Source organism: Microtus pennsylvanicus, chromosome 13 (genome assembly GCF_037038515.1).
Source record: "Microtus pennsylvanicus isolate mMicPen1 chromosome 13, mMicPen1.hap1, whole genome shotgun sequence".
Classification (NCBI taxonomy): Eukaryota; Metazoa; Chordata; class Mammalia; order Rodentia; family Cricetidae; genus Microtus; species Microtus pennsylvanicus.
The window spans coordinates 68810299-68833602 of NC_134591.1; the positions used below are offsets into that span (position 1 = coordinate 68810299).

At 52.7% G+C, this 23304-nt stretch overlaps 1 protein-coding gene across 9 annotated transcripts in view; it reads left to right on the forward strand.

Moving 5' to 3' along the window:
- Nucleotides 1-23304, forward strand: part of Hspg2 (heparan sulfate proteoglycan 2) — a 101056-nt gene that overhangs the window by 17754 nt on the left and 59998 nt on the right. For 5 of the 9 annotated variants that reach the window (XM_075946554.1, XM_075946556.1, XM_075946560.1 and 2 more), the window contains exons 2-4: nt 16263-16398; nt 17189-17239; nt 23097-23206. In XM_075946554.1, the coding sequence (XP_075802669.1) occupies nt 16263-16398; nt 17189-17239; nt 23097-23206 (297 nt within the window). The remainder of the gene's footprint in view (nt 1-16262; nt 16399-17188; nt 17240-23096; nt 23207-23304) is intronic. The other 4 variants (XM_075946555.1, XM_075946558.1, XM_075946562.1 and 1 more) reach the window with 1 other exon arrangement.

The window sequence follows — 23304 nt, forward strand, 5'->3', positions numbered from 1 at the left end:
TTCAGCCCCTCATCTTTCCCCCCCTTCTGGCTGTTCCTCAATCCCACAGGAGATAAAAGGACCAGGCATGCTGGTCCATGAGGAGAGAAGATGTGAGACTTGACAAGAAGAGACTTCTTATCAGAGCCCCAGGCTGGCCTGGGTGGAAACCAGAGATCTGATTCCATTGCCTTCTGCACTTTTCATCCATTCTGCTCCTCCCCTGCCAGAGAACTAAGGACACCTATACCCGAGCACTCAAGCACTTCTCAGGGGAGGAAGTAGAATCCTGGCCCCTCCACATTCCCAGGAGAATGAGGGGCGGTGAGAACACTCAGCTTCCAGGGCTGTTGTAGATGATCCAACCCTTAAGAGTTTCCAGAACATTCTTAGGATCCTTCTGTCTTAGGGCTGATGCGCCTCTGCTCTTCCTCACGGCAGGCACCCATTCCTCCTTTTCTCTCGTGGCCCTCCCTTGCAGGCATGACTAATAGCCTCTATCCAGTCGCTCTGCTTGCTCACCCTGCCACTTTTCTTCTCTTGCCGTCTTTTTTTTTGGTTTTTCGAGACAGGGTTTCTCTGTGGTTTTGGAGCCTGTCCTGGAACTAGCTCTTGTAGACCAGGCTGGTCTCGAACTCACAGAGATCCGCCTGCCTCTGCCTCCCGAGTGCTGGGATTAAAGGCGTGCGCCACCACCGCCCGGCTTCTCTTGCCGTCTTACAGACACGTTTTAAGGTACTTTATGGTCTCTCACCACAGCTTATCAGCTCCCCGAGGGCTGAGGCATGTGCTGCCCTTACCTGCTTCTCTTCCAGAGTTACCCAGTCGAGTTCCTCAGCATGCTAGCCCACTGGCCCTAGCGCCCAGCCCTTTGTGCTTTGAGCTCATCATTAAGAATGAAACAGAGATCTCAGCAGGGGCCATTGGGACCTCTGAATCTGATGAAGAGTGAAAAGGGCTGTGGTGACAACCTCACTGTCACCCACCTGGTGTGTGATAGAGCCAGACTGCTTGGTTCAGCCCCAAACTCATACTGTGTTGTCCTGTGTACTGGGCTAACAAATCAAGGCCTTCACCCCAACTGGGGCCTCAGAAGCCACTTGTAACTGGATCTAACAGACTAGGTTTAGGGGTGATGTCCATCTCTTGGATCCCACTTTCTGCCTTCTCTCCTGGGGTTGGCTAATTATAGCCGGGATTTCTGACTTAGAACAGTAGTTGCCCTGTGGTCCCAAGGCTAGGACAGGGAGCAAAAAGTGGGCCCAGGTCCCCAGTGCTCCTGGGGTGTTTAGGGGCAGGTGGACAGGATGCTCTTTCCCCTTCCCCTGGCAGCAGACATTCCTAGTCAGAGGTGACAGGCAGCAGGGAGATTTACTATTTCCGGTAAGCAGAGTCCCCGGCAGCAGCAGCATAGCTCTCCCTGCCAAGGACGCGCTCCTCTTGCTTACTAGCCATTCCTACTGTTCTGGGCTGGCCTGTCTGGGGCTGGATGGCTGCTGGAGGGACATCTATAGTCCCAGAGGTTGAAACCTGGGACCCAGGTCCCATCTCACCCCCACCCCCAGCCACAGTACTCCTCAAACCCTCCTCCCAGCCTTCGGGAGCCCCTGTCCCCAAGAAGGGAAGAAGTGGCTATGGAAGGTGATAGGTTCTGTGTTAGCAGACAGAAAGCCTGGGCCCTGGGTCATCTACCCCATCATGTGCCTGGCAGGCCCTTCCTCTCCAGAGCCGGGATCTCCTTGCACCCACTTTGCCCTGGACCTCTGCCACGGGGCTTTCGAAATGAGAAAATTAGGCTCAAGTGTTGTGTCCTAGCAGCCAGCAGTGTTGAGATGGCATTTGACCAGGCCCTTCCACCTTTGCTGGTCCCACTCACCATGCTTACTAACCCTTTCTGTGCCTCTCTTGTCCCTTCTGGTAAATGAAGGGTACCCGCTCAGGTGATCCCTTCCAGCCCTTGGTGGCCTAGGTTCTGGGAATGCTCCCGAACATCCTGGGTCATTCTACCCCATCATGTGCCTGGCAGGCCCTTCTTCTCCAGAGCCGGGTCTCCTTGCACCCAGCTTTGCCATGTGTCCATGTCTCTCTCTTGAGTCTTAGTGACAGGAATTGTTATTCCTGGTAGTTCTGGGGAGCACACTCTTGGTGGTGGGTTTGAGGGAGGGGGAGGGGTGAGAAGGAAGAGGGGGAAAAGTAAGTGCCCGATACAAAGTGGTTTTGCTGAACAAGATGTCATTTTTTTATTTCCATTTTCTAGTTGCGAAATAGAGGCTCAGGGAGGTCAAATGAATTGCCCAGGATCACACAGCTAGACAGCTTACTGCCCAGCTAGTGTCCGGTGCCCAGTGGTGGGAAGTGGCACATAGCTGTCACACACTTCCTAGGATGGCTTCCGATGTGTTAATAGAGCACATTAAATGCCTTAGTCTTTCCCTAGAAGTACCAACATGCTGCAGTGATTTGAACACCTCTGTGTCCAAACTACATTTCCCAAGCTGCCTTCAGCACCCGGAAGTAGCCCAGAGAGCCTTTGTTCTACAATTTCTTGAGTTTTTGCCTTGGAAAATATGGTCAGTGTTAATTATGGCTGTGCAAGAGTTCAGAGGAGAGAGAGGCGTGTGGGCTACAGCTGACTGGGGTTGGAGCGCAGAGGTAGGCCAAGTTCGCAGTTGCTAAGAAGAACCCCCGAAAAGTACCCACAAAAGGCAAAGGGGATTGTGGGCAGAAAAGTCAGTAGGGCCTCCAGGCCATGTTCCACCCGCAGACTTTTGCTCCAACCCTCCACCCTTCGCCAGACTCCCAGAGAACTAGGTAAAGGGCTGGGGGTAGGTGGGGTAACCAGCCTGGCATCCTGGCCAGTGGGACAGCTAGGCCCTTGGGACTTGGGCAGTGGCGGCCTGAGAACTGAGATAACCCCAGCCAGCTAGCACTGCCTCCTCCTCCTCAGCTTGCTGTGGGGCCCTTGGCCCCAAAGCCCCAGCAGCTGTCAGCCTGGAAGGGTGACAGAGGAGGGCCAGAGGTGATTTCCCAGGCTGCTCCTCTCCTTCAGCTGGGGCCGAGCCCAGCACTGTCATCAGGGGCAGTACTTGTTCCCGAGTCCACACCCTCCTCCTCTGCTTCCCACTGTCCTTAGCTCAGCCTCTGGAAGAGGTTGGGGCACATGGGGGGGGGGCATGGTTACATCCTTTAGTTCCTTTGATCTTACTAAAGATCTGAAGACGCCGAGTTGAACGTCCTGTTTTTATACAAGAGGAAACAGATTCAGAGAGGCCAAGTGACTTGCCGAAAGTCACAGAGCTTCATCGTCGTTAACCTCTGACTTCTGGCCCCCAGTTCAGTGTCCTCTTCTCCTATCTTGAAGGCTCATTCATGCAAGGTGACAGAAGCTTCACGATCCCATTCCCAGCTTGGCCACTCAGGCACACTGATGGATCATTTCGGATGGGACTTCCATGTTCTTGCTTCTAAGGTCTGATGACCGTAGTGTCAGCCTCTTAAAATTGAGCCAATTAAATGAGAGAATGAGTTTACAGCGGTACTTAGCCCAGGCTCACCCACAGAGCTCATAGGAGCAGGCAGCGTGGTCATCATAGCGTGCTCATCATTTGTACGCGCTACAGGGGTTCCAGACACATCCTACAAACATTTGTACCGCTCGGTAAATATTTGACACCTACTGTGTGCTAGGTGCTGGAAGAAAGAGCAGTGAAAAACTGACCAAACTTCCCCAACCCCCTGCTCACATTTGCCCCAGTCCTCTTGGAGTGACTGGAAAGACACGCCTTCGTGTTAACCGCAGAAGTCTCTGGCCAGCTCTGCAAACATGTGGGTATTGTGATCCACACACATGAGGGCTGCAGATGAGCGCTCTCAGACCCAGAGATCATGGGCAACGGCTGCTCAGGGCCTAGAACTCTGCTTGTGTCTTGCTACTGCTGCTGAGCGTGAGAGACACTTAACGCTCAATTCCCCAGGGCCCCAGCCTGAAGAGATCATTGGAAGTGCTAGGGCTTGCTGCCATTGAGGTCTGGGCAGCGACAAAGTTCAGGAAGGTCTTGTGGAGGGCAAAGCTTCTTGTTCCCCAGGGAGGAGGCCCAGCCAGGTCTTTAAATACTCCATGATACCCAGAATAGCCCCCATTGTCTCGGCCCAAGGTTGAGGCAGAGAGAGAGAGAGAGAGAGAGACAGAGAGAGACAGAGAGAGAGAGAGACAGAGCTCGCTGCAGAGCCTAGCTGATCCTGAGGGAGGCTGGGCTTGGAGGTGGGGGCGGGAGGTCCAGGATGTTTCCCTATATGGTGTTTCTATGTTTCTGCTAATACTTTCCCCTTTGCCTCCTGCAGGAAGGCCTGGGAAGGGCTGGGTAGGAGCATGAGTAACAAGGGTGCTGCCAAAGAGGGAGCCAGTGGGTGGGGACTCCCAGGGAGGCCTGCGTGCCTGGGGTAACGTGCCCTTTTGTGTATGAGGGATATGTGCATTGGCTTACAGGGCCCTCCTATGGGCAGGCCTAGCCCAGTCTCCGCCCAGGGCCTCCTGGCACCTTTGCCAGCTCTGGCTATTTTGCGCACTGGGTACGTTTAGGTTTGCAGAGTGATGGGTGATCCTAACTAGACCATTGATGCTGGGATGAGATGTGTGGAGGGCACTCTCTCCACTCCATCCTTGCCACCCTGATCCCTGGAGCCTGTCTCTGGCCTCAGCCCCAGAGGGTCTCAGTCAGAGGACTGTGAGGGACGCCAGCTCCACAGATAAGGCAGAGTTCATCAGAGCGGCCTCTTCCTAGGAGCGACCCTACTCACTGGATCAGGAATATTTGTGTTCCTCTTAAGAATCAGGACATGGAATCCTGGATGGCTTGGATTTCTTACTCCCCACGGACCACTGGAAAGCCTGAGATTTGGCACTGACTGACCAGTGTGTCTGTCAGTCAGGCTTGTCTGTCTGCCCACCCCTGGGTTCTGACAGATCGATGTGTATTTTATTTATTTCCTCTTGCTGTTGTGCATTCATTTTGCAGGCTCCCCGAAGCAGGAAGAGTAGGGAGACCCCAGTCCAACTCCTATGACCTGGCTTGTCCTGACTTTGCCATCACCCCCAGTAGCCAACCCCTTTTTTGCTGAGGCTTGGATTTTAGAATCCTAAGGTTTTGGGGTTTCAGTGTGCTAACGCTACAAAGCCAGAAGGAAACTCAGAGCACATGGAAGCTGGGAACCTCTGGAGCTGGAGTTTCAGGCAGCTGAGCATGGCCCGACGTGGGTGCTGGGAACCAGGCTCAGGATGTTCTCTGCAAGGACAGTAGGGACTTTGCAGGGAGGCAAGGTTCCAACTTATACACATTTGGGAACTGGGAATTAGGTGATCTCTTCTCTCATGAGGTAGGGAGACAGGCTGGGGGTGGGGCAGGGTGCTTGGCTCCATTTTCTTACACCAGGCTTTCCCAGGTGCACTTGTCTGCATGGTCCTCAAACAGATCCTGCCCTGGGGCTACTGTGCCCTGGGATGGACATTTGCTGAGAGGAAACAGGGGCTCCTGCTCATTTCCAGCACAGTAGCTATGGGCCTGGGCTGCTGCTCTTTCCTCCCTGCCCTGGAAGCAGATGAGGAAATCCTAGGGCAGGGATGCTGGCCTCCTTGGCACAGGATCCAGCTGCCATTCAACCTGTTTTTTCCTGTAGAAGATGCTCATAGCGACCGTATTGAAAAGCTCATGGAAGCCTGACTGCCTGCTGTCTTGAATAAGGCCCTACCTAGCACGAGAAAGTTCTGGCTCCACCTCTCTGAGGCCTCTGCCTGTTCCTTGGGATACTCTTCAGACACTGTAGTAATCACTTGCCCTTGAGAGGTGGACATCCAGCAGGAAAGTCCAGGCACTGGGGCAAAGAGATGCCAGGAGGTGGGACTAGATGTGGAGTTCCTTCTAGGCTTGTACCCAGGGGTCCTGGGTTCAAGTTTCAGGTCTGTCACTATGGGCAAGTTGACTCTCTCTGAGCCTCAGGTTATTCACTGGTAAACCCCAGCGAAGGCTTTTTGTTTGTTTATGATTTATTGCTGGGGCTGGAGAGATGACTCAGTGGTTAAGAGCACTTTCTGCTCTTCCAGATGGTCCCAGTTCAGTTTCCAGCACCCGTATTGGGTAGCTGACAACCATCTCTAACTCCAGCTCCTTCTGTTGACCTCCCTGGGCTTCTGCACACACAGGAAATACATCTACGTAAAATAAAAAATATGGGGCTAGCCTGGTCTACAGAGCTAGTTCCAGCACAGCCAGGGCTGTTACACCAAGAAACTGTCTGGAGACACCCCCCCACCCATAAAAAAAAAGAAAGAAAGATTAATTTTCACTCTTTTTAATTATGTGTATGAGGATATGCACATGAGTGCCGGTGCCGGGTGTGGATGTGTGCCAAGGGCTCTAATCCCGTCTCTTAAATTGGAGTTATAGTCCAGTATGGGTGCTGGGGCTCGAACTCAGGTCCTCTGCAAGAACGAAAAGTTTTCTTAACCACTGAGCCATCTCTGCAGTGTACCCCAACCCCCATCCGTTCTTGAATTTAACAAATATGATGAGCACCTGCCATGGACAGAGTGTTAGCGGAACAGCTGCAGGGCACGTGGGCAGAGGCCCTGCCTGGGTGGAACCTTCTAGTGGAGTGGAGGGAGGACAGGTAAATGTGCCAACAGAATGAAGTGTCAGGAGGGGGAGGGAGTACGAGGGAGCTAGCATGGATTCCAGACCTGGAGTGTAGCCTGCACAGGTCTCTAAAAGGTGACAGTTAAGCAGAAACTGGGGGAAGAGGGCTGACTGAGAGAATGTGTTGGAGCAGGGATCGAGGCAGAGAATGGTGCAAGTGCTGAGGCCCTGGGGTAGTGGGAAGGGGCCAGATGTTTTTGGAGACTATCGAGAAGGCAATGTAGCTGAAAGAGAGAAAGGAACAGAAGAGGTTGGCAGGTATGTGTGTGTATGCCTGTCCGTTTGTCCGTCCGTCCGTCTGTCCATCTCTCCACCAGTTGCCATAGTGAGGCAACCTTTTCTTCTCACCCTTTTGGTGGCCTGAAGGCAGCAAAAAGACTTGATACAATAGGTTTAGAGGGTAGGCATTGTCACTATTGGTGTCCTATTTCAACAGAAGTTGGGGGAGCAGCCCCAGCCTCATTAGAGAAATCTGCAGGTGTGGACAGGCCCAACTAGATGGGACTGGCCTAAAATTCCTACAGAGAGGCCAGTGCCCCGCAGCAGCAGGGCTGCCAAGAGCCAGAGAACCTAAGACGTAAGGCAGGCCGGGGACAGGAGGTGGCACGTGAACACTGCAAGCAGTTGGCACCGGCTGTGCTTGGCAGACAGTGTCCAGCCCCCAGGGACCTTTCTGCTGTGCAGCCCTGCCTGGAAGCTCTATCCACCACCATCCTTGACTGTACCTGGCCTAAGGGTGGGGTAGGAACACTTCCCAAAGGGATTCCTGTTTGCTCCGTGGAGCTGGACAGTAGCTACCCCAGCCTCCAGGAGGGTGCTGTTCTTGGGATGTGTTTGGGAGCCTGAAGGGAGTATAGGCTCTGTGGGGAGTGAGAACCTTCAGGGTCCACAGCACCGCTGCTGAGGGCCAAACATGGGAAGTGAGAAAGCGCCCAGCATTGTTTCCCTGGTGCCCTCTATCACACATGCCTTCTGTACTGCGCCCTCCTGCCCCCCGCATGCCACAGGCCCTCCTGCCTCTGAACCCGTATGCCCTCCTACATCCAGCATCATGTGCCCCTGCTCCACATCCACTCAGGCAAAACTTCTCAAGACCAGCTCCCTCTCTGCTCCCTGGCTAAGTGAGGGACCTCTCTGTGTACCCCCAGCCTCTGTCCTTCCCCCACAACCCTTCTCACACCATGTTCTCTTCACTGGGTGACTAGTCTGGACCCCACAGAGTTCAGAGAGCTCATGTAGTCCATCCAGGCTAGCCTCAAACTCACTACATTGGGCTGACAAGGGAGGGGAACTTGATTGGGGGAGGGGGAGGGAAATGGGAGGAGGTGGCGGGGAAGAGACAGAAATCTTTAATAAATAAATAAACGGAGGAAAAAAAAAAGAAAAAACCTCACTACATGACTGAGGATAGCCTTGAACTCCTGGTCCTCCTGCTTCTGTCCCCTAGGTGTTGGGATTGCAGTCACACACCACCATACCCAGTTTATGGCTTTGCAAAAAACCTAGGGCTTTTGATGGTTTTAAGGCAGGGTCTCCCTGTGCATCCCACTGGCCTGAAATTTACTATGTAGATCAGGCTGGCCTCTAACTCCCAGCAAACCTCCTGCCTTTATCTCCCCAGTGCCGAGATTATAGGTCTACACTAGCACACCTGGTTTGCTTCACCCCTCTATCTGGGCCTGGCAGAACAGAACTCAGGAAGTGGAGGTCGAAGGGACGTGAATTCAGTCTTAATGGGCAGGTCTGGCTGGTGGCACGCTGTACTTTGAGCATCCAAAGATGGAGAAACCAGGTCTGCCCATCTAGAATGTGGCCTGCTGGCCTGAAATCAAGGTGTCTGACTGAGTGATGGGTCTGGCTCTCCCTACCTCACTTCCAAGTCTCCCAGTATGCAAAGAACTCATGCTTTCTCTTATCCTGTCTGATCAGAAGCCATTGGGCGTTGACTCCAGCCCAGCTATGTACGAGGCTTGTTAAGCAGTGAGCCCCTCAGGGCCTCCCGGGGTAGGGGGTAAGGGTAGCCAGCTGCAGAGTTCACTGCCCACGCTTCTTCATGTGCCCCAGATTCCCCTTGCTAGCCAGGCAAGGTGGCACATATCTGTCGTCCCAGTACTCTGTAGGCTGAGGCAGGAGGATCACCACAGGTCTTAGTCCAGTCTGGGTTCAACAGTTTCAGGCTAGCCAGGGGTCTGTAATGAGACTGTGTCCAAAAAAACCGAAATAAAATGATTTTAAATAGCAAAGCACAATAACAATAAAAGTCACCACCTTCCTGGTATAGATAGCAGCCAAAGTGGGCCGTGTGAGCCCTGTGCATGGATGAATGTGACCCCCTGAAGCTGCCATAGGGAAAGGAGCCGGAGGAGGGTGCTGTTCAAAGCCACACCATAAAGCTTCCAGCCCCAACCAACTTGCTGTCCCTTGGCTTGTGCCAAAAGGCCTAATGGTCCTCGGGGTTTCCTGGTGCCCACCCCCACCTGGAATGCAGCCTTTTCAGATTCCAGGCCTGGGAGAACAGTGACAGAGGTCAAGCAGGGGTCTCCTGGCCCCTGCTGCTGAGCTAGTAGGGGCAGGCAGGTAAGCCCAGAGTCCTGGATTTCAAATGTAGTTCCCATTAGATGTGTGACCTCGACAGGTGGCTTTGACTCTCTGTGCGTGGCTTCCATACTTGTTATGGATTTGAGTGCTAATCACCCCATGAGGACCTTAGGCTGGCACCCGGTGCACCACGGCATTCTGAGTGTCCACCCTTGGCCTCCCTTGAGGGAGCGAATTCTTCCCAGCTGAGTGCCTGGCAAAGGTCCTGCTTGCCGCCTTGAGGGCCCAAGTGTGAGAAGCTGGCAGGCCTCCCGAGCGGCACGGGCACATGGGCCTGCCAGAAGAGGCACAGCCACCTCTCTTCCGGCCCGGCGCCCCTCTCAGACTGCCAGGGGATTAAAGGCCTTTGGGCCTTTGTGTTGTGCTTACCCGCCCCTGGCAGTTTGCACGGCAAACTGCTGCCCCAACAGATTCCTTCCCCTCTGCCGTCTGTTGCCCTCGACAGGACACTGGACAATGTGGGGAGGGGCGCCTTGGCCCTGTCCAAAGACCTGGACTGGAGCGGAGGAGGTTGTGTTTGATGGGGTCTTCCTAGGCATCATGACAGAGCTGCCAAGGTTTAGGGCTGTGGCCTGTGGACCGTGGACCATGGGAGAAGGAGGCAAGTGGTCAAACCCACCCCCACTGTCTCTGGATTCTGATGAGGTGAGCTCACTCCAGCCCCAGATGCCTGGAGCCTTGCCCTGGGCAGCCATAGCCACCCTGGGGACTGCTTGGAGGGGGAGGGGCTCAGAACTTCCTGACCATCTGTGGGGGCGGAGGGGGCTCAGTTCCAGACCTGGGCCATGAAGACAGAGGCTGAGAGCTGGCTACCCAAGGCATGTGAAGAATGTCTTCAGAGAAGCCCTGGCAGCCTTCGGAGTTGGCAGGTAGCTGGAAAAGAAACCCAGCTAGCGCTGTGGCTCACCCCAGCCTAGGCCCTACCGTTCCGCCAGCCTCTCTCATTCCAAACCCAGAGGTGACCCCGGGCCTGAGCTCACAACCCACCTTTTGCAAGCATCACTCACCCGTCAGGCACACCCACCCTCTCCTCCACTCTGACCTCCATTTTCGACACTTGCTGGATAGCTGCGCTTCACACTGCACCTGCCTGATTCCAGGTACAGATTCCCCTCTCTGAGCGTCAGTCTCCACACTCATCAAATGGAAATAGGTTCACAGTGGCACGGAAACTCTTGGGGCTGGAGGTAGTTTGGCATCTAGAAATGTTTCATTCTGAGAAAGGAGACCCAAACCATTCACCAGCTGTGACATCTGCAGTGGGACCTGGGGCTGCACCCCACAATCAAACATGACTATTACTGCCAAAATCACATAGCTCAACTGGTTTCAGTGTCTCAAGCCTTAAAACCCAGCACTTGGGAGGCAGACACGGGGAAACTTTGTAAATCTAAGGCCAGCCTGATCTACACAGGGCATTCCAGACTTGCCAGGGCTAGACGATGAAACCATGTCTGAAAAACAAAAACATACTGAGCACAGTGTCTTATTCCTGTAATTCCAACATTGTGGGGCTGGAGGCAGGAGGATGATGACTTCAAAGCCCAGCCATTCTTATCTCTACAGTGAGTTTGAGGCCAACCTGGGAGATCTTGACTCAAAAACAGAACAACAGCCAAAGAAACCCAGAATAAAAACAAAAGTATTAGGCATGATTGAACATGCCTATGTTCCCAGCCCTTGGGAGGCTGGGGCAGGAGGGTTTATGCCAGCCTGAGCTACATAGTAAAACCCTGTTTCCAGAAACAGCAGGAAGAACTCTTAGGTTTTCCTTTTTTGTGGGTACAGGGACATTCTGTACTATCCGGCCTGTGGGGTTTCTGTGAGGATGTATGTTTGGTCTGTATGGTGTGTGGGAAGGGCTTGACCTAAGAGAACCTCTGTGAAGTCTGGCTGTGTGTGGGTGGGTGTGTGGTGTAACTCAGGGTCTCATGTTTGATCAATGAGCATTTTTCCCTCCGGGTCACCTCCCTGGCTCCTCGGGCTCCTATTGTTCTCCCTCACTGCTGTCACCAGCTTTAAGCGGTCTTGTGTAAGCTTTGAACAGTGCCCCCGTGCCTTGTCTAGTTTTTTGTTTTGTTTTCCCAAGACACGGTTTCTCTGTGTGACCCTGGCTATCCTAGCACTCACTTCTGTAGACCAGGGGGGCCTTGAACTCACAGAGATCTGCCTGCCTCTGCCTCTTGAGTGCTGGGATTAAAGACTTGCACCGCTGGCTTCCTTGTCTGATTTCCATGCCTTATATGTCTTTCCACTCCGAGAGCATCCTAGCCAGCCTTGACTCCCTCTGTAGCCTCATGGAGACTAGAAAGAGTGGCCTAGTTTCTGTCCCTTCTTTCCTTATCCCTATGGACCTAGAGGCATCTCCATGTGTCCTTTGTCCTCACCAGGAAAGCCTAGTCACACACCCATTATTTGAGAGTGGTACCTTGTGCCACCTGCCTGGGTTCAGAGAATAGCTGCCACGGGGGACCACCCTGCCTATATCCTTGCCTCAAGTATTTGTTCCTAGCATGTTAAAACAGACTTTGGCCTTGGCCTGCATGAGTCATACCCCCTCACCCCCGCCCGTGCTATCCCTCAGCAACCTACAGGTCTGGAAAATCCCCCTCTCAGTTTGGCTCCTTCCTTACTGGCTCAGATCTCCCTCCAGCCCTGCCTGAGTGCTCCCATTCCTTTGGGAGGAAGCAGGGCTCCCGCATGGCCGGAGACAGGCTACAAGGCAGGAAGCCTGGGTTCTATTTCTGCCTCTGACCTTGGAGCTACCCATGGGCCTCCTTAGGACTTAAGAAACACACTGCACAAGCCCAGACTGCTGCCAGCCCAGCACCCACTCTGGGCCATTCAGGTTGGGGATGGTGTCTAGGGGGCATGCTGGTGCTGCTGTCTGCTTTGTCCTTGAGGCCTCCGTGAAGTCAAGCTCAGTGCTTCAGCCTTATCTGGTTAGCACAGATCTTGGAGCAGAGGTTAGCCCACTGTGACTAGGCAAGATCTTCCCCACCGGCCTTGATTATGTCTGTGTGAGGGCCGCATCCCATTGCCCCACTACCTCAGCGGATCTTTGTGAGCTGTCGTTCTCCCAGTGAAGTGAAGAAAGGGGCTCTGAGAGGGAGTCCTGGGGTCCTCAGCACTCAGTGGTGAAAGCCCAGGCCTGGGAGCCAGGCCACCAGATCTCCAACTCCTCCAGTTAAACCCATCTTCCTCTGTCCCATCTGGGCATTGCTGGTGTGCAGGGCACAGTCTGTGAGCGAGTGAGCACTGACTCTGACTATCCCCAAGCAAAGATTAGGCTGGCCAGCTCTGAGTCCCTTCTACCATCAGGTGTCCAGCCCGACTCTGCTTTTTCCAGAGCCTCTTTCCCTCTGGCTCCGTCTCTTCTCCCAGATGTGAAACACAGCTGCTTTGAGATGGACAGCGTTTTGCAAATAAAGTCTCTGCCCCTGGCTGCCTTGTCTCTCACTGAGGGCCCTGGCTGCCTTGTCTCTCATTGAGGGGGCCCTGGCTGCCCTTGGGTACTCAGAACCTGGGGAGGGAGCTATAAGCAACAGCAGCTGGCATGCACAACCTGGGTGTCTGGAGCTGGGGGACTTCTGACTCAGTGCCCTGCACTCTTGGCCTTCCTGCAGATGTGTGTTCCCGACATGTTTTTCCCTGTTGAATCGCACTTCGCTATTTCCTGTCCAGTTCCAGGCTGTCCTCCCCCACCCCCTTCCTCCCTACAAAAGCTCTGGAACTCGCTTAGGTTTTCCTTTCCAGACGACAGTGTCTGAGTAGGGCCAGGAATCCGCACCTCATGTTTCACCCCCGTAGCCTTGCTCGCGTGGGCATTAGGAGGGTGTTGAGCATGCATGCCACAGAGACTCTTATCTGGAGAGGACCCGGGGACGTCTTCTCTCCAAACAGCGCCCTGCACGATCCCTAGCCTCTTAGTCCCTTCGCTTCACTCAAGGCCTGCTCAACACTCACCCTCCAGCCACCTCTACTCCCAGGTGGGGAAGGAGACAGAGCCTCTGGTCCTGTTTTCAGTGGACTGTCAGAGTCCCCTGGGCATGCACAGCTCTGTCAGACCTGGGATGAGAAGCTGCCTCAGGCTCTGAGAAGGGGACAGGAAACCTTTGTTTTTCACCAGCCCTGGAGGGTGTTTTTGTTTGTTTTGTTTTGTGCTTTGGTGATGGTGATACTTGGGACCAAAGCCAGAGGGCCTTACTCATATGAGCTTTATAACTGAACTCCTGAGATGTATCCTAGCCTTTTTAAAAATTTGTTTATTTATTTACTTATTTTTGGTTTTTGTTTGAGACAGAGTTTCTCTGTGTAATAGTCCTAGCTGTCCTGGAACTCACTTTGTAGACCAGGCTGGCCTCAAACTCACAGAGATCTGCCTGCCTCTGCCTCCCAACTGCTGGGCTAAAAGGCATGTGCTACTTAGCTGACATTGTTTTTTTTTTTTTGTTGTATGTGTTTTTATTTTTATTTTTTTTTAAGACACCATTTTAATAAGGCTTAGGCTGGCCTTGAACTCATGACCTTCTTGCTTTGACCTCTTGAGTGTTAGTGTTACAGGCACGTGTCACCATGCTCAGTTACTGGTCCTGAAGATTCTGAAGCCACATATCTGTATGCATAGGGACATAGACCACAAGTCCTTTGACTACTGGGCAAGAATGAGCCCTTACCTGGTGGGGAGATAAGGATCAGGTGGTAGCAAGGCTCTCTGGCTGTGAGGATAGAATTGTAGGCAATACTAGGGTGTCGGGTGGAGGCAGTGCAACTCAGCAGCCGAGTGATGCTCAGTCCCTGAACCCAGGATTCCCCAGCCCGGGGATGGGGTTGGGGGCAGGAGATACACATAGGTCGGTGGGTTGGGTCACAGCTGTGATCTCTTACTCATGTGTTCAAGGATTGCTTGTATTTGCTGAGAAAGTGGACCTAAGCCAGTCACTGCTCTGTCTTCGGGTTGCTTCTGTCTAGTGATGGTACAGATGGCCGCAGTGTGAGCCTACCAGGACCCAGGACCCAGCCAGGGCAGAGGTGGCCGTGAAAGACAAGGAGTTTGGATATCTCTCTAGAACCTTCTTTTTTGTCTTCCTTGTGACGCCCAGGTGACTCAGAGTAAAATGGGCTTGCTTCAAGCCTACAGGTCATTAATACATGTGAGCCTGAAACATACACCGGAACCATCTCCCCAAAATGTTTTGAGTTCCTTCCGACCCACTTTTCTAGTCTACAGCCCAGGGAAATTGCTGATCTGTCCTTTCCTACCCTTTCCTACCTCAGGTCCTCATAAGTGGACACATGATCCCCGGGTCTTTTGTTATCTACTGAGTCTGTCACTTTGCACAGGAACTGAAGGTCATTCTAATTGCCAGGCACAGCCATTGTGTGTGTGTGTGTGTGTGTGTGTGTGTGTGTGTGTGTGTGTGTTTAGACAAGGTCCTAGGTAACTCAGCCTGACTTCTACCTTGCTCTGCAGCCAAGGTTGACCTTGAACTCCTGATTCTCCTGCCCTTACCTGCTAAATTGAGATTACAGGTGTGAGCCACTACACCGGGATAACCGTGCTTTTTTGTTCCTGGGCACTTAGAGGGATGATGGCTAAGAGAGATAGATGTAGAGGGTAATAAAATTTGGTCCAAAAACAGGGGAGGACATCGTGGCAGAGGGCCCTGTAGCATCAGGCATGGGGAATGTGGACGGTATGGAAGTGCAGTTTTGGCTTAGCTTGGGCCTTGCTACCTGGTGTAGCTCTTTGGTTTTCACAGGCAACTGAGTTCTTTCTGTCCAATCCAGGCAGCTCAGACACTGCTGAGCCCCGGTAGCGCCTGAGGCCCTTTTACCAGGGATTCTGGACTGTTCTAGGGCCATTGAATACTGTATTTCTGTGCCTGGGGCCTCTCAGCTTTGGGCTTCCTGAGTGGGTGGTTTTCACCTCCGTTACCTGGACTACGCCTTTGAAAACATCTTGAAATGTCTTGATATTGTCCCAGTGCATGCAGGCATTCACTGATCATTGCCATTTCTTGGAAAAGTCTGGGTAATGGACACGGGGGCTTCCTTCTTGCTACACATACATACACACACATGCACACACACACACACACACACAAGCACATACACTTGCACGCACACGCACACACAAGCACACACACACACCTCCAGCTTTCCTAGGACAGATGACACACGTGTGCATACAAGCACACGCATAGATGCATAGACACACACAAACACACACACCACACATACATACACACCACACACACATACCACATACACCATATATACACACACAAGCGTGCACGTGTGCGTGGGCGCGCTCACACACACACCCACCCACCCTGCTCCAGCTTTCCTAGGACAGATGCCTCAGATCCAGATGAGTTTAGCATTAGCCTGAGGTCATGGGGAGTTGCTGTCTGTCTCGCCTCCTTTCAGACTAACTGCAGGATGCTCCGCAGTGGAATGTGCTGCCTGCAGCCAGGCTTGGACACTAGACCTGGTAGGGAAGGCCAAGGCCTGAGGATGAACTGTTATAGATCAATCCCCTCACTTCTGCCTCTGTCCCCTCCAAAACACTTAAAGTGGCCACACTTTTCTACCTGCTTATGTCTCTTGCCTCTGCTGACCCAGGTCACCCCATACCTACCTGTGTCTCTCCCCTTGCCCACTCATGTTTTGGGTGTCCCTAATGTTCTCCAAAAAAAAAAGAAGCCACTTTTTACCAAGTCACCTTCCTTTTTCTGTCTGCTTTATCTGACGAGTCCTTGAGAATCTGCGCAATGAGCTCTGGCTTTGGAGGCCAGAGGTTGGTGAGATTTGGGGAAATTGAGTCCCAAAGAGTGATTCAGGCTCCTCCTGGCTGTCTTAGCCACACAGTGAGTCTAACAACCCAGTGGGGCTTTGGGATGGATTGTTGGGTTCCCTCTGAAGTGAGGAGAAGGGCCTTGGGGTTTGACAGTTAACTGGAGAGGGTGACTCACGGACTGTCATCTCCCACAGGTGACGCACGGCCTGAGGGCGTATGATGGCCTTTCCCTGCCTGAGGACACAGAGACCGTCACAGCTGGCCACGCTGGCTGGACCCACCCATACCTCTCTGACGATGAGGACCTGCTGGCTGATGATGCATCAGGAGGTAAGCCGGGGTCTCCCTGGAGGGAGGACCGCTCCTTCTGCCAGAGCTTCTGAAAGGCCCAAGAAAGTCACCCCAGATGGGACCTTAAAAGATGGACTATAAATTGAGTGTGGTGGTACATATCTAATTTAATTTCTAAACTTGGGAGCTCAAGGCTAGCCCCTGTATACATGAGTTCGAGGCCAGTCTGACATAAATAAGACCTTGTCTTAAACACACACACACACAGACAAGGGTTGGTGATATGGTTCACTGGGTAAAGGTGCCTGCCACCAAATCTCATGACATCAGTTCAATCCCAGAACCCCAGAAGGAAGGAAAGAGCCAACTAGAGCCTCCACATACTCACTGTGACTCATGTGTGGTCACAAACACATACACACTAATAACAAATAAGTATATTTTTTAAAGCAACAAACAAAAAAGATATGGAGATGTGTGTCCTGAACCCTGGTCTCATGATTCTAGTATTCTCTACTTGCAATCTCCATGACCCTAGGCTGGCCACCACTCTTCTCTGCCACCTGGAGCCATCAGGACTGATGGGGAAGATAGCTGACAGTGCACAGTAGGGGACACTTGCCCTCTCTCCACTCCCATCCATCAGCTAGATGGTCCCTGGAATTTGGGGCCTCAGTCCAAACTAACTAGGCATGGGGTGGGAGTAGAGTAGCTATTCTAGGTTGGAAAGACCCTTTACCACTGGGCCAGGAGTCTGTAGTAGTGCCCTGTACCATGCTGGTGCTCAGTGAGTATTTGATCCTGAACCAAGTCTCCCTTTTGTGTGCAGATGACCTGGGCAGTGGAGACATGGGCAGCGGGTTCGAGATGGGTAAGTGGGGTAAGTTGTTGAGCGGAGCTCCAGAGCAGGCCTATTGGTTGCAAAGGCCCAATCTCTTGGCTAAAGACCGAAGGGTCCTGAGAGATGATCCTGTGGGGACCGTCCCTTTTCTGTCGAATGGCAGTCGTTGAGTTGATGGGCGAGTACCCTCAAGGTTGGGAATGGCTAGTTTCCTATGTCACCAGCACAAAACTCAGGATAGTGACCCCCAGAAGCTCAGTTCTGATTGGGGCTTAAGTCAGCCTGCCTCTCGGTGTTCAAAGTGGTTAGATATATCCAGGACTGAGGTCATTGTTCCGTAGCTGGTAGAGCAGGAGAAACTGCTACATCCATATGTCTGAGAGTGGCCTCCTACCTGGGCCACTGCATGCAGGACTGGCTCCTGGATACCTGGCCAACTATGACCTCATGGCACCAGGACATGATTGCTGCCTGAAATTTTCCTACCCATAGGTCCTTGCAGGGCCACAGGATGCCTGGTACCTGGCTAGGGACAGAAGTCAGGTGGTGTTGTGGACATAAGCAATATCCCAGGGTGGGCTTATGTACCCTGGGAACTGCCTCCTGTTGAGGCTTTGGTCTATCTAGTTCAGTGGTTCCCAGCCTGTGGCTCACAACCCCTTTGGGTTGTATGCCAGATATTCTGCACGTCAGATATTTATATTATGATTCATAACAATATCAAAATTATAGTTACGAAGTAGCAACAGAATAAGTCAACATCTCATGAGGAACTGTATTAAAGGGATCATTAGGAAGGTTGAGAACCACTGATCTAGTTCCTTCTAGAGCACCCAGGGCCTTCCTGGGTGATGCCTTCTGCACTATATTTCCTTTTCATGCTCCTTGGCGGCCACTTCTCCTCTGAGATGCTGAAGTGCAGGCCAGCAAGATCAGAGGTGGGGAAGCCAGGAAACCGGGTAGCTACTGGGAGAGTCCAAGCCCAGGGACTTGTCTTTCCTTTGTGGCTTGTGGCAGGGCCTGAGCTCTCCAGTCCCAATGCTGCACAGGTGACTGCCCTTGAGGCTTGGCCAGCCAGCTAGACTTAGTCCTGGGAGGCACAGACGTGCATCCTGATGGCCAAGGTCTTAGTGTGTATCGCATTGGCTTGTTCAGGACCTGTGCCCTTTCTGTGCAGGCAAGGAAGGCTGCGCTGACTCTGAGAAGGCCTTGCTTGGATTGTCCTCCTTGACTTGACGCTAGAGCCCAGCCCCTGAGATGTTTCTTTCTTTTTTTGATTTTTCGAGAGAGAGTTTCTCCGTAGCTTTTTGGTTCCTGTCCTGGAACTAGCTCTTGTAGACTAGGCTGGCCTTGAACTCACAGAGATCTGCCTGCCTCTGCCTCCCAAGTGCTGGGATTAAAGGCGTGTGCCACCACCGCCTGGCTCCTGAGGTGTTTCTTGCTGACAGGCAGGACTGTCTCTCTAGCTCCTCCCAACTTCATCTGGACCGCACCCTTCACCCCTGGATCTGCCTCACTCCTCTCCTTTTCCATTCCAGCTGCTAACATTCCTGTTAGCCTCCCCCGCTCTCCATCTGGGGGCCTGGTTTGGCCACTGCCTATTTCTCCATCTCTGTGGAAACGTCTGTCCACTTTCTCCTTGGCTGCCTATCTCCACTTCTACCACTGTGTCTTCCCTCTCTCCTCCCCATCCTTGTCATTGTCTACATGCTCCTCTGCCATCTCCCTACTCTGCTTTCTGTATATCCCTCCCCCAGTGTCTCTGGCTCTCTGTCTCCTTTGCCTTGTCTGCCTGTCATTGTTCCGCAGACCTCTTTCCCAGCTCACCCTTGACATTCAGTCCTTTTTTTCTCCCTGTGTTCCTCTGCACAGCCCACCTTGGCCAAGAGTCACACAGGAAGTAAGAGGCATAGCTCTGAATAAAGAGCCAAGGCCAGGCAAGTACCTGTGCCTCCCCACCAGGGTTCCAGATTGGAACATGGTGCTGGGACCCTGCTGTTCTTCCTCTAGGGGTGCTGGCCAGGATTCAGCCAGGCTGTAGAGTTGGGAGCAGCTTGTCTCAACCTCTGCGTAGGCTGGTATGCTGTCCACCCAAGCATCCCACTCTAGAGACATAGCCCAGTCGTGATGAGGACTTTGCTGAGTAGGAATGGGTGTTTGGAGCTGGGGTGGCCCAGTAGGGGTTGGGGTACGTGCCTCCCACTCACACCGGGACTCTGCAGCTTAATCTTCCTCTGCTCCAGCCTCCCATCTCAGTGAATACATTAACCAGGGTCAGAGGCCAGGTGGGGGAGGCCTGGTCAGGACAGATGTCTAGAGCATCCCCTCTCCCAGGCAGCCTCACAGGTCCAGCAATCTCAGTCCCTCGGCTCTGGGTGGGGTCTCAGCTCAGGCTAGTGACCCACCCAGGGTGCTCACCCTGGCTCGCCTCTGCTTTGAGACCACAGAAAGGGGTCAGGCTGGAGGACTCCAGCCCTTCCCAGGCCCTGGTAGAAAGGGGCTTTGTAGCACTCTAACACTTCGGGAGTGGGCACATTCCTGGGCAGAGGCCCGGCCTCCTCACCCGAACTTGGCCGTGGGTTGAGGCCAGGGGCCGGGGTGGGGGCTCTCAATGGGCCTCTGTGCCTGCACACAAGAGGCCTCTGTGGTGGAGCTCATAGCCCCACACTCCACCCACAAGCTCCACCTACTCAGCACCCAGGAGCCGAGCCCCACCACTGGCTGTGGTTCAGAGCAGACACAGTATCCCCTCACAGTGTAGGATCCACTCCAGTACCTGGCCCGGTACCCCAAGGACCCTCTTATTTTGAACTGTAGAGGGAGAGCATCCTGGCTTGGGGTCTACACACCTCTAGGTCTGAAGGATAGAGAGTAAAGTGGAAGAAGGCCCCTCCCACAATGTCACATACATCCTGACCAGATGTCACACGTACTCACTTCAGCCTCAGGGCCTTTGCGCTTGTCAGTTCTTCTGTGTACAGTGCACTTCCCAGACACTGAAAGTGCTTCACCCCTTTCCTTCAGGGAGACTGCTTCCTTGAACCCCACGGAAAAATGTGTCCTCCCCAGCCCCCATTCCTGATAGTCCACACATTCTTACCGGTTTGATTTATTTTCTTGCTCCCCGCACTAGAAGCTGCATTCCCTGGGGATGGGAAGTTCTATTGTTTGAGTCCATCGCTGTCCCCCTGCCCTAGAACACCACCTGGCACACAGTAGACCCTCCACACTGCTTGTGACTCAGATGCTCTTCCGGTCTAGGGCTGGTCCTAGGGCTTGTCCTGAAGATCTGAGCTAAAAGTCACTGTCCACCCTGCTCCCTTGTTGCGCTCCAGGAACCAGTAGCCTTTGGGGTGGGCACTGTTGGCCTCGGGTTATAGACGCAACAATAAATCTCAGAAACGTCCCAGGCCATCAGTGGCCATTCTGCTTCACAGTGAGTCTCTTAACTGGTGAGCTTCCCTACCTCCATGCGGTGACAGTAGGTGTCATGTTGTGCCCACTCTGTGCCGGGGAGTGTTCTGAGCACTGTGCACACACTTCAGACTACTTGGTGACTCTTATTAATCTGATATTTATAACCCATGTTAAACTCACGAGTACACAAAAATATTCTGTATGTACATAATAGGGACTTAAGGAATTATTGGGATGCTGGTCATGGTGGCACATGCCTTTGATCCCAGGATTCAGGAACACCAGAAATTTGAGGTCACCCTAGGCTACATATTATATTTGATCTTAGCTTGGGTGACACAAGATCCTATCTCAAAAAAAAAAGTTAATTTGAGACCCTGACCCTGTTTCAAAGTTAATTTGAGACCCTGACCCTGTCTCAAACAACAACAATGGCAAACAAGGTGCGGAAAGGGCTTTATTGAATAAGAGCATTGCTGGGCCACCTGGGAGGTAGGTGGATCTCCGTGAGTTCAAGAGCAGCTTGGTCTACATAGTGAGTTCTAGGACATCCAGGGCTATGTAGAGAAAGACTGTCTCAAAAACAAACAACCAAAAAAAAAAAAGCATACTTGTTGCCTAAGCATGAGGCCCTGAGTTCAAATCCTCAGCATCCTTGGTCAGCCCTTTAACCCCAGCTCTGATCAGAACAGAGGCAAAATGACTGGGGCTTGCTGGCTGCCAACCAATCCTCAGGTTCAGTGAGACACCATGACCCCGTTTCAAGAGAAAAGACCAGAATGATAGAACAAGACATTCCATGTCTTCCTCTGGCCTTCCTGGGCTCATGGGCACATGCACCTGCATACACATGTGCATCACACACACACAGTCACATGCATGAGCACGTGTGCACATGTGTGCACACACACAAAGAAATAATTGAGAATATGGGAGAGTGTGTTCATCTATGTTCACACACCATTCTCTTGTGTGATGCAGGATATGGCATAGCTTGGCTTGGTCATTCTTTGTATCAAGCTCTATGTGTATGTATGTGCGTGTGCATGTGGGTATGCTTGTATGCACACATACAAACGTCTGACTCATTTGCTAATAGAGAGTTGAACCCCCATTTCTAACTCAAGAGCATTGTGCTGCTCAGCCATCCTTCCCTGTGACAAAAGACTTTAAGGAAGAAAAATTTATTTGGATTCACTGTTTCGGGGATTTTAGACCTTGACCACTTCACCCTGCTGTTCTGGGCCTGTGCTGGCACAGTGTACCATGGTGGCAGCGTTTAGCAGAGGAGTCTGGTTCGCCTAATATTGTCTGGGAGGTGGGGGGGGGGGCGGGGAGACATAGAAGGGCTGAGTCTCCATATCCCTTTCAAGGCCAGGCCCTCAGTGACCTGACTTCCACCCCTTAGGTTCCACCCCCTACAGCAATAGCAACAAGCAGAGGCTGGGAAGATGACTGCAGGGTCTACGACTAGCTGGGTGGTGGTGGTGCTCGCCTTTAATCCCAGCACTGAGGAGGCAGAGACAGGCGGATCTCAGTGAGTTAGAGGCCAGCCTGGTCTACAGAGTGAGTTCCAGGACATCCAGAGCTACACAGAGAAACCCTGTATCAAGGGAGACTTGAGATTCAAACCCTAGCCGACTGCTTATCGGTGGCTATAAACTGTGTCATATACATCCTGTTCTGACGGGAATAGTTGTATGTTATAGTCATGTCAGAATGGCATGCGTTTATTTGGCCATGACACACAGATAGTCCCTTGGGTCATGAATGGGTAGGGTCCTCATTTCCTCCTGGAGCTCCTGGTTTGGTGGGGCAGGGGGACAGGTGACCATGCTTCTCCTTTCAAAGTGCCAGCTCTGCACACAGGAGCAGTGTGGGAAGCTGAGCATCCTTTACCCCAGGCAGCAGCCCTGGGATATAAAGGTGGTTGACTCTCTCCTCCCCACATATTATGAAGAAGGAATGAGACTTGCTGAGATGGGTCAGTATCTGAAGTAGCCGACTCAGGACTTGAGAATTCCTGTGGTGTTGTGTGGCCCAGGTGTACCCAGCACAGTTGAGGTGACAAGGGAAGGAAGGTTCCCAGTGTGGAAAGTCGAGGTTCTGTGAGAGCCCAGAGTGGGGACCCCACACCAGCCAGGGCAGCCCTGATGGTCTTCTCAGATAATATGGTGGCTGAGCTTAGTCCAGAAGGATGAATAGGAACCGGCTGGGAAAACATCACGATGAAGGGGTGATCCTTGTGCTAGCCATACCCTGAAAACTGCCCCTTCCTGCCAGCCTCCTCTGAGTCCTGGGCAGGCCTTTCAGGTTGCTGCAGGCTACGCTGTTGCAGGCAGTGCTGGGCCTTTCTGTGGAAACACAGGTGTCTGTCAGCCTGTGTGGGAGTCCAACCCCTTATTTTCAGTCTGCCGTCTGGGCTCCCACCTATCAAACTGGGCCCCTTCACCATGACATTCCACTTTCTCTTCCATAGTCTATTTCCGGGCTCTGGTAAATTTTACTCGGTCCTTTGAGTACAGCCCCCAGTTGGAGAATGCAAGCTCCAAAACATTCCGAGAGGTGTCGGAGGCCGTGGTGAATAAGGTACGAGGGAGCGAGTACCTGGGATTGGGGGCGCCCGGGGGTGGCAGGGCAGTACTAGAGTATGTGAGAGGCATTTGATGCTTGGCGTATCTCCACAG